Genomic DNA, 18539 nt, shown 5'->3' with positions numbered 1-18539 from the left:
ATACTAACACACTAATTTCAGTGCAAGACGTGCTCAGCAGTATTCTACAACATATGTACACAGCTATCAGTGCATAAATGCAAGGGGGGTGTGAGCATGAGCATGTCTCCTACTTAAATGCACAGCTTACAGAATGCTGTAAGTTATGTGCATAGGTGCCGCACTTAGACACTGCCTACCATAGACCTGGTGCAAGTGGGTACACTGAAATGTGTGTACAGTTCTGCCAACTTATGCTAATATTCTGTAAGAACACTTTGGCACATGTTTTTATAGAAAAGCACTCGGCGCACACAGATTTGGTACCTAGTGTTAGCACCCAGTCAAAGAACTGTCCCATTATGTCCATCTAATTATCTATTATCAGAGAAATTCACAATTTCTGTACCTCGGACTACACATCAGGTTTTAATGGTGTATCAGATTTAGTAATTTAACAGTCTGTGGGTTCTTTTGCCAAACAGTAGTAAAAAGTGGCCTTAGTGCACCCTTACGTGGGTCATTCCTGCATACTAAAGCCATTTTTACCGCTGGGGTAAAATGGCTGGTTTTCCTATTTTTCATATTAATGGCCACATGCTAATTCCCCATTAGCGCGTGACCATTAGTGCACGAGCCCCCTACCATCACCTATTTTGTAGGCAGTGGAGACTCATGCGCTACACCTGCACTAATCCGTTAGCACACAGTAATGCCCGAGGGCTAATGGATTAGTGCAGAACACGCCCACTCTCCACCTCCAGACACGCCCTCAGTGCTAAAAATAAATGTTATTTTTTAGCACATGGGTAACGTACAGAGATCCCCAAATTACCCCAGGATGTCTGAGCACACCCATGGTAAAGCCATTTTTCAGTGTGGTAAAAACAAGTTAGTGCTTACTGCAGCTTTGTAAAAGGGCCCCTGTATCTTTTGATTAATGAACAATCTTACCTATGGAAGTGATTATAACTGTGAATGGCATTTCACCTCGTTTCCCGGTCACATTGTTATAGGCGCTGCATAAATAATCTGTGCTTATGGGCCCCTCTGTCAGATACAACCTCAAAATGTGGACCATACTTCACGATGTGTGTAGTGTTGTTAGTCCGTTGAATCCATGAGTAAGCATTAGGTGGGTTTGAGTCTGCTGAACAAGCGAATAGGATGGCTTCTCCGATGTCAACAGTAAACACTTCCCCAACTTTCAGTCCTTTGTCTGAATTTACTGTCAGGCCATAGGGTCCATCTGCATTAATGAAAACAAACAGAAATATAATATAGCACAGAAATGTTAAAATCTGAAAGCATAGCCAAAAAACAGGAAGATATACACTTCACGTATGAGTCCAAAAAAAGTCAAGTAGTGGAGAGAAACAACAACAAAAAACCCCACAAAAAGTGGTATCCAATCACATGGGTCATGTTTTGGCCTAAAGGCCTGCATCAGGGATCCACAGTGTCTCTAAGGGCTTCTTTTACAAAGCCGTGCTAGCGATTCCCACGGGGCAAATGAAATGAAGCCCATAGGAACTGAATGGGCTTCCTCTCATTTGCTGCACTGAGAATCGGTAGCGCAACTTAAGAGGCCCTAAGAATGATATTGTGTGTCCAAAGAAAGACCAATGTGAGGTCTGTAAAGATATATATAATCCTCACAGACTTTGTAGGTCCCTGATGCAGGCCTTTAGGCTGAAACATGGCCCACTGTCAGATCTGTGATTAATTAAATAAAGGACCTTTATGTGAATGCACACCACTTTGTGTGGTGTTTTTGTTTCTCTCCACTATCTGACCTTGTTTAAAATCTGAAAGCACGCCACATACTTATTAATCTACACTCTTTCTATGATGCAAACTTCAATTGGCTGGCTCTGTAACTCTTCTCCAAGGCTGGTTACTATAGCAGAATAAAAAACCCATAATATTGCCTTTTTAAAGTTAGTGTGCCTTTCATTTTGGTAGTCTTCATTTATATCTAATATTGTGAAATGGGTAGGAAGCTTAATTTTTATTATTGACGTCTAATTGGGTTATTGCTATCCAACTGGTATCAAAACTGGTCTTTGGGACAAGGGCTATTAATGCGACCAATCAAAGTCCACTCCTGAAATGCATGAATATTCTGTGGATTGACTCAGCTTTGCTGTCAGTTAATGGCTATACTCAGGGAAGTGTTACAAGACTATAGCGCTCATTTTCAAAGCACATGGAAGGGCATTTTTTCGATATGACATCTAAGTCGAACTTTGGACGTTTTGTGCTAAACGTCCAAAATCCGAATAGGAAATGTAGCCATTTTCAAAAAAATGTCTATCTTTGTTTTTTTTTTAATGGTCATATGCAAGATGTTTTTGTGCTCTGTGCATTTATCTTTTATGTCAATTTTCGGGGGAAAAAAAGTCCAATTGAAAAACACACAAAATCAAGCCATTGGGATGTAGGAGGAGCCAGCATTCTTAGTAGACTGGCCGCACAGATATCCCAGCAGAACAGCAGGGCACCCTAGGGGGGGGGGGGAATGCTGTGGACTTTATATAAAAGCTCCCAGGTACACATTTCACCATTACTCCTTTATACAGTATTGTGAGCCTTCCAAACCCACCAAAAATGTACTGTACCCAACAGTACACCACTATAATAGCATTTATGGGTGAAGGGGTCACCTATATGTGAGTACAGTAGGTTTCTGGTGAGTGTGGGAGGCCTTAGACTTTCCACCACAAGTGTAACAGGTAGAGTGGGATATGGGCCTGGGCTCCCTTCTCTACAGTACACTGCACCAACCACTAGGCTATTCCAGGGACCTGCTTCCTGTTCTAATAGACCTAGCTATAACATCTGAAACTGTCATAGACACTGGTAAGTAATATTTGTATTCACATTTTTAGGAGATGGGAGGGGGGTCAGTGACCACTGGAGGAGGAAGGGAGGTCAACCCTGATTCCTTCCAGTGGTCATCTGGTCATTTAGGGCACTTTATTTTTTGCCTTATTCATTCTAAAAACAGGTCTAGATCAAAACGTTGAACTTTTATCGCCATAATGGAACAAAACAAAAATATCTAGGGCTAAAACATCCAAATGTTAGGAATGCCCTAAACCTGCCTAATCCCATCCCTTACATGCCCCCAGCACATCCCCTTGTGATTTGGATGCACTGCAGATGAATTGCATAGATAAACGTCTGTAAAATAGGTTTTGAAAATACTGATTTGGACGTTTTTATAAGAAATTCATCCAAATGCTGCTTTATGACACTTTTTGAATGTTTTTTACTTTCGAAAATGAGCCCCATAGACTTACAAAGTTATGTGGAGGGGGCATAAGAACGGGGCGCCCAAATTTTCCTGAGGACGTCCTCGCAGGACGTCCTGGCAAAGGGACGAGGAAACCTGTATTATCGAAACAAGATGGGCGGCCATCTTTCATTTCGATAATACAGTCAGGAACGCCCAAATCTCAACATTTAGGTCAACCTTAGAGATGGTCGTTCTTAGAGATGGTCGTCCCCGGTTTTCGATGATAATGGAAACTGAGGACGCCCATCTCAGAAACGACCAAATCTAAGCCCTTTGGTCGTGGGAGGAGCCAGCATTCGTAGTGCACTGGTCCTCCTCACATGCCAGGACATCAACTGGGCACCCTAGGGGGCACTGCAGTGGACTTCATAAATTCCTCCCAGGTGTATAGCTCCCTTACCTTGGGTGCTGAGCCCCCCAAACCCCACTCCCCACAACTGTACAATACTACCATAGCCATAAGGGGTGAAGGGGGGCACCTACATGTGGGTACAGTGGGTTTCTGGTGGGTTTTGAAGGGCTCACATTTACTACCACAAGTGTAACAGGCAGGGGGGAGGATGGGCCTGGGTCCGCCTGGCTGAAGTGCACTGCACCCACTAAAACTGCTCCAGGGACTTGCATACTGCTGTCAGGGAGCTGGGTATGACATTTGAAGCTGGCAAAAAATATTTTTAAAGTTTTTTTTTTTTAGGGTGGGAGGGGGTTAGTGACCACTGGGGGAGTAAGGGGAGGTCATCCCCGATTCCCTCCGGTGGTCATCTGGTCAGTTCAGGCACATTTTTGAGGCTTGGTTGCAAGAAAAAATGGACCAAGTAAAGTCGGCCAAGAGCTCGTCAGGGACACCCCTCTTTTTTCCATTATCGTCCAAGGATGCCCATGTGTTAAGCATGCCACAGTCCCGCCTTCGCTATGCTTCCGACATGCCCCCGTGAACTTTGGTCATCCCTGCGACGGAAAGCAGTTAAGGACACCCAAAATCAGCTTTTGATTATGCCGATTTGGGCGACCCTGGGAGAAGTACGCCCATCTTGCGATTTGTGTCAAAAGATGGGAGCCCTTCTCTTTCGAAAATAAGCCTGATAGTAACCTATGTAAATTTGTAAGTCTATATGCTTTGATAATGAGCCTCTGTATTTTCATTTTAAAAATTCAACCAAAAAAACAAGAGAGTTCATCTTCAACAGAACATTTTACAACAGCAATGTAATCACTACCCTCAGATGTACATAGTCATTTGTAATAACTGAGAGCAGACAAAAGCCACATTTTAACTCAGTTTTATCCAAGAAATATTTCTCCTATAAACTTCCTCAAAACTTACGTATTGTGTTGTCTTGTTCCAATTACTCATAGCACAGGACAGTGTTTTCACTCACTCTAGTGATACTCAGCTCACATTACAATACAGTAATTTAGAAGTTTATGAGCATAACAAGCTTATAAAACAAATATAATAAATAGCTGATAAGGGATTCATACTCTGAGTGTGGTTTTATGGGGTCACATCCATGACTATGAGTAGCCTAATGGTTAGAACACAGACTGAGCATGAGAAGAACCTGGTTCAAAACTCACTCTGGCTCCTTGTGATCTTGGACAAGTCATTTAACCTTCTATTGCAACAATAAAAGATATGGAGGGAAGTTTACAAATGGTCTGCACTTGGACATAGACCATACCTTTGCAGCAATTCCCAATGTGAAAGTATTTTGGTGCTTTCTCTTTGAAAATTGCCTTCAACGCAAAGAACATGTGGAATGGCATTTTTGATATGATGTCTAAGTCGGACTTTGGGCGTTTTGCCCTAAATGTCCAGAATCTGAATAGGAAGTGTAGCCATTTTTGAAACACCAGAATGCCTTTTTTTTTTTTTTTTTAATGAAAATGACCATTTCCCAGTTGTTTTTGTGCTCAGTACATTTATATTTTTGGTCTATTTTTGAAAACAAAACATACAAGTGAAAAATGTAGAAAAATCAAGCCATTGGGATGTAGGAGGAGCCAGAATTCTTAGTAGGCTAGCCACACAGACATCCAAGGGAGCAGTGGGGCACCCTAGGAGGGACTGCAGTAGACTTGATATAAAAGGTCCCAGGTATACATCTCACCATTGCTCCTTTATCTTGTCTGCTAAGCCCTCCAAAATCCACCACCCCCAAATGTACACCACTACAATAGCCCTTATGGGTGAAGAGGGCACCTATATGTGGGTACAGTAGGTTTTTGGTGAATGTGGGAGGGCTCACAGTTTATACACCATAACAGTTAGGGTGGAATATGGCCTGGGGCCCCCTCTCTGCAGTGCACTGCATTGACTACTACACTATTCCAGGGACCAGGTTGCTATTCTAATAGCTTCAGATGTTATTGCCAGTTCTGCCATAGAGGCTGGTAAGTATATTTATATTTTTATTCACATCTTTGGTGGGGTGGGAGGGGGTTAGTGACCACTGAGGGAGGAAGGTGGGGTCATCTCTAATTCCTTCCAGTGGTCGTCTGGTCATTTAGGGCACCCTTTTGTTCCTTATTCATTCTAAAAATAGGTCTACATCAAAATGTTGAAGTTTTAGCCCTAGATGTTTTCAATTTTGTTCCATTATTGCTATAAGATGTCCAAGTGTTAGGAACAAACTAATCCCACCCCGACATGCCCCTTGTGATTTAGACACACTGCAGATGAATTGCATAGATAAATGCCTGCAAAATAGGTTTTGAAAATACCAATTTGTACATTTTGAGAAGAAATTCATCCAAATGCTGCTTTATGATACTATCTTTACGCGAGGGAAAGTAAACAACCAAGTAGCTGAAAAAATAAGAAATACAAAAGAATGCAACGAGAGGATCACGGAAAAGATTATCTGATTAAACTCAAGACGTGAAGAGGAAAATACAGCTAGCGAAAGCGGCGAGCAGAAGAAAAAATGGCTAAAGATGTAAAGAAAGGTGACAAGACCTTTTTCAGATATATTGGAGAAAGGAGAAAAGATAGGAATGGAATTGCGAGACTGAAAGATAATGAGAATGGTTATGTGGAAAGTGAAGAGGATAAAGCGAATGTGCTAAACAATTACTTCTCTTCGGTGTTCACGGAGGAAAATCCTGGTGAAGGGCCACGGTTGGCTGCTGAAGGAATATTTGGGAATGGAGTGGATACTGCACCATTTACAGAAGAAACAGTTTATAAACAGCTGGAGAATCTGAAGGTGGACAAAGCTATGGGGCCGGATGGGATACATCCCAGGATACTGAGGGAGCTCAGGGAGGTCCTGGCAGGACCTCTGAAAGATTTATTTAATAGATCTTTAGAGACGGGAGAGGTTCCGCGACATTGGAGACGAGCGGATGTAGTCCCTCTTCACAAAAGTGGAGACAGGGAAGAAGTGGGAAACTACAGACCAGTAAGTCTCACGTCGGTGGTAGGAAAAATAATGGAGTCGCTGCTGAAAGGATAGTTAACTTTCTAGAAGACAATAAATTTAGGCATATTTTCAAAGCACTTAGCCTTCCAAAGTTCCATAGAAACCTATGGAACTTTGGAAGGCTAAGTGCTTTGAAAATATGCCTGAATGGGTTACATGACCCGAGGCAACATGGCTTTACCAAAGGAAAATCCTGCCAAACGAATCTCATTGACTTCTTTGACTGGGTGACACTGGGAATCTTGCCCTCCCCCCTCGGTGGCCTTGGCCCTACCTACTATGAACCACCCATGTGGAGATGAAAATGGTAATGGAATTCAAACATGCGTGGGATAAACACAAAGGAATCCTGTTTAGAAGGGATGGATCTATGGAATCTTAGCGGACATTGGGTGGCAACGCCGGTATTTGGAGAATAAAACCGGTGCATGGAGGACTTCTACGGTCTGTGCCCTGAGAAAGGCAGGGACAAATCAAACTTGGATATAGATATAAAGTATTACATACTATGTAAATGAGTTATCTTGTTGGGCAGACTAGTTGGACTGTTCAGGTCTTTATTCTGCTGTGATTTACTATGTTATGTTTTTCTCTTTTGAAAATGAGCCCCATAGTTGCATCTGCTTTTTTTTTCCCCACTGCTTGAGAAACTGAATGAAATCTCTATAAACCTGGAAGATGTAATGGGCACAATTTAACAAATTTAAAGAGTAGCAAATCACCTGGACAAGGTGGTATTCATTCCAGAGTACTGATAAATTACATATTACTAAAATAGTTCTGCAAGTTCATTTTTCAATTCTCTCTTTAAATCAAACATGGTACAAGAAGATTGGAAGGTGGCTAATGTAATGCCAATTTTTTTTGAAAAGCTTCCAGAGGTGATCCGGGAAAAATAAATCGGTGAGCTGATGTCAATGCCAGGTAAATGGTAGAGACTATTATAAAGAACAAAATTACAGAGCATATTCAAAAACATGGATTAAAGAGAAAAAGCCAAAATGCATCTATTGAAGGGAAATCTTGCCTCACTAATCTATTACATTTCTTTGAAGGGGTGAACAAACATGTGGATAAAGGTAAGCTGGTCAATATTGTGTGTCTGGATTTTCAAAAGGCATTTGACAAAGTACCTCATGAAAGACTCCAGAGGAAATTGGAGAGTCATGGGATAGGATGTAGTGTACTATATTGGATTAAAAACTGGTTAAAGATAGAAAACAGAGAGTAGGGTTAAATGATCAGTATTCTCAATGGAGAAGGGGAGATAGTGGGGTTCCTCAGGGGTCTGTGCTGGGACCACTGCTTTTTAACATATTTATAAATAATGTAGAGATTGGAGTAACTAGTGAGGTAATTAAATTTGCTGATGACACAATGTTATTCAAAGTTGTTAAATCACAAGAGGATTGTGGAAAAATTACGAAAGGACTTACAAGACAGAGGCTGGGCAGCCACATAGCAGATAGCATTTAATGTGAACAAGTGCAAATCTGGGAAAGAGAAACCCGAACTATAGCTACGTAATGCAAGGTTCTACACTAGGAGTCACTGACCAAGAAAGGGATCTAGGCATCATCGTTGATGATATGTTGAAACCCTCTGCTTGGTGTGCGGCGGTGGCTAAAAAAGCAAATAGAATGTTAGGTATTATTAGGAAAAGAATGGAAAACAAAAATGAGGATGTTGTAATGCCTTTGTATCGCTCCATGGTGTGACCACACCTTGAATACTGTGTTCAATTCTAGTCACCGCAGCTCAAAAAAGATATAGTGGAATTAGAAACGGTACAAAGAAGGACGAAGACAATGATAAAAGGGATGGGACAACTTCCCTATGAGGAAAGCCTAAAGTGGCTAGGGCTCTTCAGCTTGGAGAAAAGATGGCTGATGATATGATAGAAGTCTGTAAAATAATGAGTGGAGTGGAATGGGTAAACGTGAATCTCTTGTCTACTCTTTCCAAAAATACTAGGACTTGGGAGCACACAATGAAGCTACAAAGTCGTAAATTTAAAATAAATCAGAGAAAATATTACTTTATTTAACGTATAATTAAACTCTGGAATTCGTTGCCAGAGAAAGTTGTGGAGACGAGGACTGTGGTAGAATTTAAGAAAGTGTGGGAGAGGCATGTGGGATCCCTTAAGAAAAGGAGGAGTTAGTGGTTGCTGAGGAAGGGCAGACTGGATGGACCTTTTGGCCCTTATCTAGCATCATATTTCTATGTTTCTAGGTCTTCCAAGTGTGCACTCTGCAAATAATGTGCACTCTTCACAAATAGTGCATACTATTTATGTAATGAACACACATTTTGGCAAAGAGGGAGTGCTCTTTCAGAATGAGTTCATAATTTTCCAGATAGTTTCCACATACACGCACTATCAGGAAACACTGCACACACTTTATGAAACAGTGTGCACTCTGTGAAAAGTGTGGACTCCTCTGGAAGAGTGCACACTTTGAACAACATTACTCCCATAGCAAAACAATACAAAAAGCCCAAACAAAATGAAAATTCTCATAAATGACACAGGGAATAATATGAAATGAACATTTTCAGATTCCAGAACAAGGGGGGGACCTGTAACTTTATTTGAACGTCAACCTCTTATTTGACAAAACAAGTTATCAAAACATACATCCAAACTAATTCCATTGCATGCTGTGCACACCACCATGTTGCTAATTGCTATGAGTGAAATAATGTAAGCCCATTTAAATATGCAACATAAAATGTATTGAGCTTTTCTGGGATCTTGCCAGGTATTTGTGACCTGGATTGGCCACTGTTGGAAACAGGATACTGGGCTTGATGGACCTTTGGTCTTTCCCAGTATGGCAACGCTTATGTTCTTGTGTTCTTATTAGTTGCACCTTTTTATTTCACATTCCGCATTTCAACTTTATTTAATACTAGTAAAAAAAGGCCTGTTTCTGACACAAATGAAACGGGCGCTAGCAAGGTTTTCCTCAGACTGTGTATGTTTGAGAGACTGTATGTGAGAGTGACTGTGTGTGAGAGAGAGAGTGAATGTGCGAGTGTGTGTGTGTGAGAGAGAAAGTCTGGGTGTGAGTGTGTCTGTGAGAGAGTGTGTGTGTGTGAGAATGAGAGTGTGTGCAAGTGCGTATGTGAGACACAGTGTGAGAGAGAGAGAGATAGAGAGAGTGTGTTTCACACAGATACAGTGTGTGCGAGAGAGAGAGAGAGTGTGTGTGAGACACAGACTATCTGTGAGACTGAGTGTATGAGACCGAGAGAGTGTGTGAGTGACTGTGTGACACATAGAGACTGAATGTGATACAGTGTGAGACATAGAGTATGTGAGAGAGAGAGTGTGAGGGAGAGAGAGTGTGAGAGAGAGAGTGTGTGTGTGACAGAGAGAGTGTGTGTGTGACAGAGATACCCCCCCTCTCTGGTGTCAGCCCCCCCTTCCCTCTCTGGTGTCTGAGCGTTACTGTGCAGGATGCTGAGCTCTGGCTGTGCTTCAAGGAACTGACCAATCCTATTTAATAGAATGCACCTCCAACATTCTGAAGCCGAGAAACCTCGTGTGATTGGTCACTTCTGCTTGTGACGAACCCGGAAGTACGTGATGTCAATTCAGGAGATGGATACAGAGAGCAGGAATGTCTCAGCCATGCAGTCAGCTTCAGAATGTTGGAGGTGTGTTTTATTATATAGGATACCACTACACCAGTAACAGATTGAAGTGGTGGAATTCATCTACTATGACTGTGTACCTCTTTGATTGAACAACTCAGTGCTTGTCCATACTCGTTTATGCAGTAAGAAAACTAGAAACATTCAGGGGGAACTAAAGGCAAATATGTTTGGACCGTGTTGGTGAGAAGCCCTGCAGCCTCTGAACAGGAAACCAAGCAGGATGCATGGGTGAGGTGTTCCTAGATAAACTGTCAACAGTCAATAGAAAGAGGAGAGAGATTTGGGAGGAATACAGCTGTAAGGCAAAACCATCTTTAGGAACTTTGCCATGTTTTCAAATTTAAAGCAATTTATCTATTGAACTATTTGAGGGTTAAACTTACTGAAAAGGCAAAGCTGTTCTGAATTTGTACTGCTCAGCTTGGAATCTACTGTGAGGTGAATACTGGTAAGCAAAACTACTGATTCCTGAACTTTGCTGCTTTATGGGCTTTGGGGACTATAACCAAAGCCCTTTTCATGAGTAAAATAGTATTTTACTGGCACATGCTGGACAAATGTATGTCTAGTGTCTGACAACACTCATATTTTTATCCACTGAGCAAAAAGTGGATAAAGGTATGTCAGGCACCAGGCATGTCATTTTATATAAACCAAATCACATGTATTTTATTTATTTATTGCATTTGTATCCCACATTATCCCACCTATTTTCATGCTCATTGTGGCTTACATAGTATGTAAACATTGTCATTACAGGATGTATACTTCCCAGATGGAAAAACTGCTGGCAAAAAAGGTAGGTGCACTCTCAGTATGCAGTTCTTCTCAAATGGACTTTGTAAAAGACCCCCTAAATTTGGCCATGTTGGTGTAGATTCCATGGGTACTTTTGCTAAAGCTGCGCTAGCCTTTTTAGCTCGCGTTAAAAATCAGCTGGCAGTAAACTCTGAGACATCTGCTACATTCCTATGGGCATCTCAACGTGTACTGCCAGCTGATTTTTACCGCAAGCTAAAAACGTCCCCTAAATTGTTGCCCCCTACAATATTCAGCACAATGTCTAGTAGCACTATAGAAATGAGCAGTAGTAGTAGTAATAGCAGGAGGAGGAGCAGTCTGCTATAACTGTCCTTGTAAGGGTGAGCCCAGGCTGTGGAAGAGTGATTGGGTTCCATTGTGCAGCCAGAAACATTTGTCCAGGATAGAAAGCTTCAAGAAAATGAGATTTTGCGGGAAGGACTTCACACTTGAAACCAGGCTTACCAATCAGAAAAGACTAGTTGCTCCATGATTAAGGAACAAAGGGACTCATTGTTCCTATTACGCTTTTTTGTAGAGCATATTGCACTCCTTCTATAAAACAAAGAAGTTTTGTCAAAATACTCATTTTATTATTGATCACATTTGACCCTTGATGCAGGCGCTTTGCGCCGAAACATGGCCCATGTCGGGTCTAGACTGGAATATTGATTTTGATCAATAAAGGAACTGTGTCCCGTTTTTGAAGGCTCTTGGTGCTTTTTGTTGTGTTTTGGACTTTTTCTTGTACTTTGAACCCTCTCTGTACTGTTTCAACGAGAGTGAAGGTGTCACTTGTCCTTTGTAAGATATCCCCATGTCTATTACAATAAAATACTGCATCCTCATTAATCCTACAACTGGAATGTGTCTATCCTCTGAGTCCCAGGAACCCTGCCTGCCTGTTACAAGTCTATTAAGGAGCTTCCCCTTTAGCCTTTTTTATCCATGAAACCCCATTATTTTAGTTAGAATAATCTCAATACTTATTTTTAAAAAATCTAGGTTAACATACCAGTGGCGTAGCCACAGGTGGGCCTGGGTGGGCTGGGGCCCACCCACTTAGGGCTCAGGCCCATCCAACAGTAGCACATGGTAATGAAAATGCTGCTGTCCACAATACTGGCACCTTCGCATGCTCAGTTTTCAGTGCATGCCTGCTGCAGGCTACCAAGGTGGAGACTGGAGAGAAGCATTTTCCCACCAACTGAGATATTTTTTTGATGTGGGGGTGGGGGAGAGAACATTTGGTGCCCACCCACTTCTTGCCTAGGCCCACCCAAAATCTGCTGTCTGGCTACGCCCCTGTAACATACCGCAACCCGGTGAGACACTTGATGTTATTATCTTATGATTTGTTAGTGTGATAAACTTTAAAATCATAAAACAACTAAAGTGAAAACTGAAGGCATAAACTGGTTCTGCTATTATACTGCAAACAGCTGCATCCGCTTCTGTGTCCTTGGCACCTAGAGGCATACTCAGAAGAACTGTAGGGAGTATTTCTACTGTAAATATTAATATTGCCCACTTCTGCTTAAACCAGTGGTAGTAACCACCCTAACAATTAGATTTGTTCCATTAGGAACAGAAACATGATAAAGAACCCATAAGCATCCTATGAATGCTTAAAACAAGGTACATTTGCATTTTAAAATCCAATCAATATGAACAAGCCCATTTCTGTCATCGTTATTCATTAGTACTGTTATTTGTATTCCAAATAAAACCTTTTCAATAATGCAAAAAGAAAAGTACTTAATTTTTCTCTTTTTTTTGTCTAGACTCATCATTCAACCGCACACATTTCCCTTGGGAAAAACATTACCATTTGCACAAGCAGATTGGCCATGGAAAGCAGAGTAATAAACTGCACATTCATGAGTCATAATTTGATTTTAAGTCCACTCCTAGTTTATTAAAATGACATTTTTATGCAAATTACTGTGAAATGCAAAAATTGCTGCAGATGCCACAGTCTACGTGACAAATAGTGTTGCGTTACTTGGTGCCATAAAGCACTTTGCAGCCAAACGTCAGTTCATATTGGAAAAACATCTGAATTCAGCAACACGACTGACTACTGTTTTGGAGCAGAATGCTTTAGGACCATGTACTGGTCAATATGTTCACACTGCACTTACATCTTTCAGGGGTCTTTTTACTAGGGTGCGCTGAAAAATGGCCTGCGCTAGTGTAGGCGTGTGTTTTGGGCGCTCAGTTCCATTTGTCAGCGCACCTGTAAAAAATGCCTTTTGTAAAATTTTTACTGAAAATGGACACGTGGCAAAATCAAAATTGGCGCGCATCCACTTTGGGTCTGAGACCTCTCCGCCAGCCATTGACCTAGCGATAAAGTCTCAGGGTAACCAGGTGGTAATGACCTATGCGCGTCAAATGCCACTTGACGTGCCTACAAAAATTTAAATTATTTTTTGGACACACGCCAAAATGAAATTACTGCAAGAGCCATGTGGTAGCCGGGCAGTAACTCCGTTTTGGTGTGTGTAGACACTTATGCAGCTTAGTAAAAGGGCCCCTCAGTGCAGTATCCTACTGAAAAGGGAGAACCAGTATATGATACTGGCTGTGTTGAAGGGTTACCATGGTTCATAATTGTGATTTTAGAAACATCTTATGCTTTTTAAAATTAAACATCAATATTCAAAAATCACTATACATATGCCCCATCATTCTATAAATAGCACTCAGAAATGGGCACCAAAAAAATTGGTTCTAAGCGCTAATCTTTAAAGAGAACACACCAGGGATATAGCCAGACTTCGGCGGGAGGGGGGTCCAGAGCCCGAGGTGAGGGGGCACATTTTAGCCCCCGCGGCACTGCCGACCCCCTCCCACCACCGCCACCACCATCTTTGCCCCCCCCCCCCCCAGTGCCAACCCTTTCGATCCCCCCTTCCTTCCTGCCGCTGCCGTTGGGTACATTTGCTGGCAGGGGTCCCCAACCCCTGCCAGCCAAAGACCTCTTCTCCAGCGCGGTTGCATTGCTAATCTGCAAGGCTTCTGTTTCTGTGAGTCTGACGTGCAGGATGTCAGACTCATAGAAACAGAAGCCCTGCAGATCAGCAATGCGGCCGCGCCGGAGAAGACGACTTTGGCTGGCAGGGGTTGGGGACCCCCGCCAGCAAAGGTACCTGATGGCGGCAGTGGGGGAGGGTTGGCAGCGGGAGGGGGGTCAAAGGGGTTGGCGGCGGGGGGCAGGGCCAAATCTACAGGGGCCCATGCCCCCGTGGCTTCACGTCGCTACGCCCCTGGAACACACCCTTTATAGAATCGTGCATAGTGCCAATTCCCACACCAGACTTTGGGTGCCAAAATTAAGCCTGCTGAAACCTAGTGAAAATGCTGGCACTCAAGTAAGGCACACTGACCCACTATTCTATAACTATGTGCAGAACGTTTTGGAATGACCCTGACATGCCCACGCCCCCTTGTGGGATACACGCTATGGAAGTTAGGCTCCCTGCCTTATAGAATAGTGCGCAGCCAGATGTATGTGCAAATTTTAATGAGTGCCAATTATTGAAGGCACCCAATTATTGATGGTTAAGTGCTCATTAACCAATTAATTTGCATGCTCATCTCAGCAGCGCACCCAAATTTGTGCACCATATATAGAATCTAGGGGTTAGCACGCAAAGTTGCACACCCGTGTTATAGAATAATGTCAATTATATGTGTAACAATTGAATAATTAGATGTTAATTGGTTTTAAAAAGAAGTAAAACCAATTATCAATTATAGCCAATAATTGGCACTAATTAGCAGTTACACTAACTGCACTTAGCCAGTATTGTATAAAATGTGTGCAGTTTCTATAGTGTATAACTGCAAGGGGGTGTGGCTCTGGGAAGGGCATGAGCAGGCCAGAGTCATGCCTGGCACTTACACGCACATGTTTTAGCAGTGGCAACCCTACCATTAACCAACTGAGATGGGAGCCTCAGGCGGCACTCTCCATGGAGCGGCATTTCCCCTCTTCCCTGTGTTTACCTTCTTTTCTTCTTTTCCAAAAGGTGGCAGTGGCAGCAATAATGATTCCCAAAGGCTGCTCTGCCACCAGCACCAGCCTCTTCTCCCTACTGCGGCATGCCTCTTGATGTAACTTCCTGTTTCTTCAGAGGTGGGACGCAGTACAGCAAAGAGGCTGGTGCCGGTCTGGCATTTGTAAACCAGCTGCCTTCTTGTTTTTTGGGACAATACCTACTTAACTTACATAGTGTGCATTGCAAGGGGGTGTAACTCATGGGCAGAGTCTGAAGAGAGCATGGGTATGGCCCAAACTTACAAACATAATTTATAGAATACTGTAAGTTACAGGGGCGGGCCAAAGCAATCTGCCACCTGAGGCAGGGATGAGATGCCGCCCCTCCCCCCCTCCCCCCTTCCCTCCTCAACCTTCTTCCCTGCGTTTACCTTCTTTGTTTTCTTTTCCAAAAGGCGGCAATAGCAGTGATTCCCATAGGCTGCCCTGCTGTGATGCCGCCGGCATTGGTCGCTTCATTCTACTGCATCCCGCCTCTGAGGAAACAGGAAGTTATGTCAAGAGACGGGCCACAATAGAGAGAAGAGGGCGGGAGGGCAGCCTATAGGAATCACTGCTGTTGGCACTGCTACTGCCAACTTTTGGAAAAGAAAAAAATAAGGTAAATGAGGAGAATAGGGATGAGGAGGGAAGGGGAGAGTGCCATTCCCTGGAGAGTGCCACCTGAGGCCCCCACCTCATGTTGGCCTAATGGTAGGGTCGCCACTGGTAAGTTACACCAGTATCTGCAGCACTTAGGCGCTAACACACCAGCTCTATGGCTAGTGTAAATGCTTGTATCTAAATCTTAAATGCTTATATACCCAGTTAGACTAGTAACATTGGTGCCTGTGGTCCTTTATAGAAGAAACTCCTACCAGGTGCTCATCCAAGTTTGATTCTGATCCCAGATCCTGTTTCTTGGATGCTCACAGGCTCTGGGAGGATGAACTTGCAGTTGCTCAACAGTGACGTGCAGGGCAGTGCAGAGCACATTTGTAGGAGAGGAGTAGCTTAATAATTAGTGCAGGGGAGAACCAGGGGAGTCTAGTTCAAATCCTGCTGCAACTCCTTGTGATCTTGGGCAAGTCACTTTGGGCTAAATTCTATATATGGCACCTGAAACTTCTACGTGGAAAAAAATACACCTAGAAGTATAACTAAATTTTATAGAATAGGCTGAAATTTCTGCGTGGTGTATAGAATATGTTGAGCACCTCTCAATGTGACCAAATTTAGTCGAGGCCATTTACGCCACTTGTTAATTGGTGTAAATCCTGATGCCTAAATTAGATGCAGAGCGGGTGTATTTTATAACAACACGCATAGATTTTAGAAACCCCCATGGCCCTGCCCATTTTCAACTATGCAACTTAGAATTTACGTTCACCACGTTACAGAATATGCTTAGCGAATTCTGCATGTAAATCTTAATGTTAATTAGTGCTCATAATTGCTTGTTAACAACCAATTGACAGCGCTGATTAGCTAACCAATTAAGTTACGTGCACTGTTATAGAATATGCTTCGATTTCCACACAGAAATTAAGGCACGATATATAGAATCTGGCAGTTAATCCTCCATTGCCTCTGGTACAAACTTAGATTGCGAGCCCTTCAGGGACAGAAAAATGCATACTGTACCTGATCATACACCACTTCAATAGTTTTTGGGCTTGCAGGCAGTGAGTAATAATTTAAAATAAATAAATACTGGGTTTCACACCTGCATTGTGCTTCTGGGTCAAGGATTCTCATATCATGGCGGAGATACAAAAGGAGGTTAAAATCTTAGTAGTTACTGTAACTATTAAAGGGCTGCTGGAGCTGGGCAGTGGCTGCTCAGCTATGAAATTGACAAGATTATATTATATTAATCCCAACAAAAATGGAGCTTAGTAGTGCTGCAGCCCAGAAAAGCTCAGTCTTCATCATTCAGTAGGCCTATAACAGTGAGTAGAGCTTCAGGGACTGATGCTTTGAAGATACTATTTTTCAGTGCATTTTTTCTAGTGAAAAAGGTGCTGGTACTCAAATGCCTGGCCACCCTTCGGGAATGGGGTGATCAACGACAGACCCACCCCACAGTAGCCAGGCCCCCTGCAACCAGTCACAGAATCTATGGCAAGGCAGAATTGGTGTGTAGATCCCGAGCTCTTTCATTATAACTTGGGGACCATGGGTCAATTTTAGCAGATAATGGAAAAGGTGCCAGTACTCAGTACCCCCAAGTACCCCCTCAAAAAAGCCCTGCTATTTTTTAACCTTACTATTTCAGTTCTAACTCTATTCTTAGAATAAGCAAAAGTGTCATAGAACTTTCAGAGAGTCACATGATTCCTGATTCACAGACTGAGTAAACCAGCCGTAGCCAACATCTGATAGTTCAGCAGTTGAAAATGTTATATTTTATTCTGATAGGAACAGAAAAGCAGTACACACTGTATACCAGGGAAAATCAGGCTGGGATGCTGTCTGAATAGACCCTATGGTGAGCCATTAGAGCACAAAAACAATCTAGTACAATTCAAATCTGAAAAGTATACTGAGCTAAAGAGCTGCATTGCTCCATATTTTTTTTTAAGGAAAAAAAACAAAACAAAACTATATTCTGTTTGGAACTGTAAACCACCATGGTGCTATCCTGGATATCGAATGGTGAGTACATCAAATCCTGGATTGATAGATAAATCAAACACAGGAGATCAGAATTAATTTATATTATTTAATAGTAAAACAATTAAAAAGCAAGTTTAGAAAATACAGAATGATTTCATTTTGAGGAAATAACTTCTTCCTCTTTTTCCCCGATACTTCTTTACAGAAGCAACTCTATTGTTTCTGTAAAATGTATACTAAATGTCTTGTAAAATAATAAATCACCTGTTCGCAGGAGGAATTTACTGCTGTGAGTGTATCGCTGATCGCTCTTGTCACCATGATACTGTTAGCCATCCTGTTCCCTAGCAGATGGCAGGTACTTACCTTTTTATCACTCAACTCCCCCACAACAGTAACATATGGCGCCTGGTGCCCTGGAGCCTTCTGAATTGTTACAAATATGTCACGGGCCAGCCATAGCTGGAAAACTAATAAAAAATTACTGAACCACCAGATGTTTGTAAAACTTGCATAGATAAAAAAATGAGTAAAGATGAGGCCTTGATGGGTTCATAAGGCAAAACAAGTGCCAAAGAAAGATTGTTAATGAACAAGAATATGAGAAAAGAATTCTGAATATGCACTAGAATGTCACACTTGTTAACCTTCCTGTTTGCCACAGGTTGTCTACTTGACCTTAATAGAAAACTCAACAAGGATA

General features: G+C 42.3%; 1 protein-coding gene across 1 annotated transcript in view; it reads right to left on the bottom strand.

The window, feature by feature from the left end:
* The window catches only part of HEPACAM2 (HEPACAM family member 2), a 144180-nt gene that overhangs the window by 44049 nt on the left and 81592 nt on the right, over positions 1-18539 (bottom strand). Inside the window, 2 exon segments of the mRNA XM_030200453.1 lie at positions 934-1016; positions 1018-1228. Of these exon segments, the coding sequence (XP_030056313.1) occupies positions 934-1016; positions 1018-1228 (294 nt within the window).

This window comes from Microcaecilia unicolor, chromosome 1 (assembly GCF_901765095.1).
Source record: "Microcaecilia unicolor chromosome 1, aMicUni1.1, whole genome shotgun sequence".
NCBI classification, from domain to species: Eukaryota; Metazoa; Chordata; class Amphibia; order Gymnophiona; family Siphonopidae; genus Microcaecilia; species Microcaecilia unicolor.
This window is presented reverse-complemented; position numbering and strand designations above follow the sequence as displayed.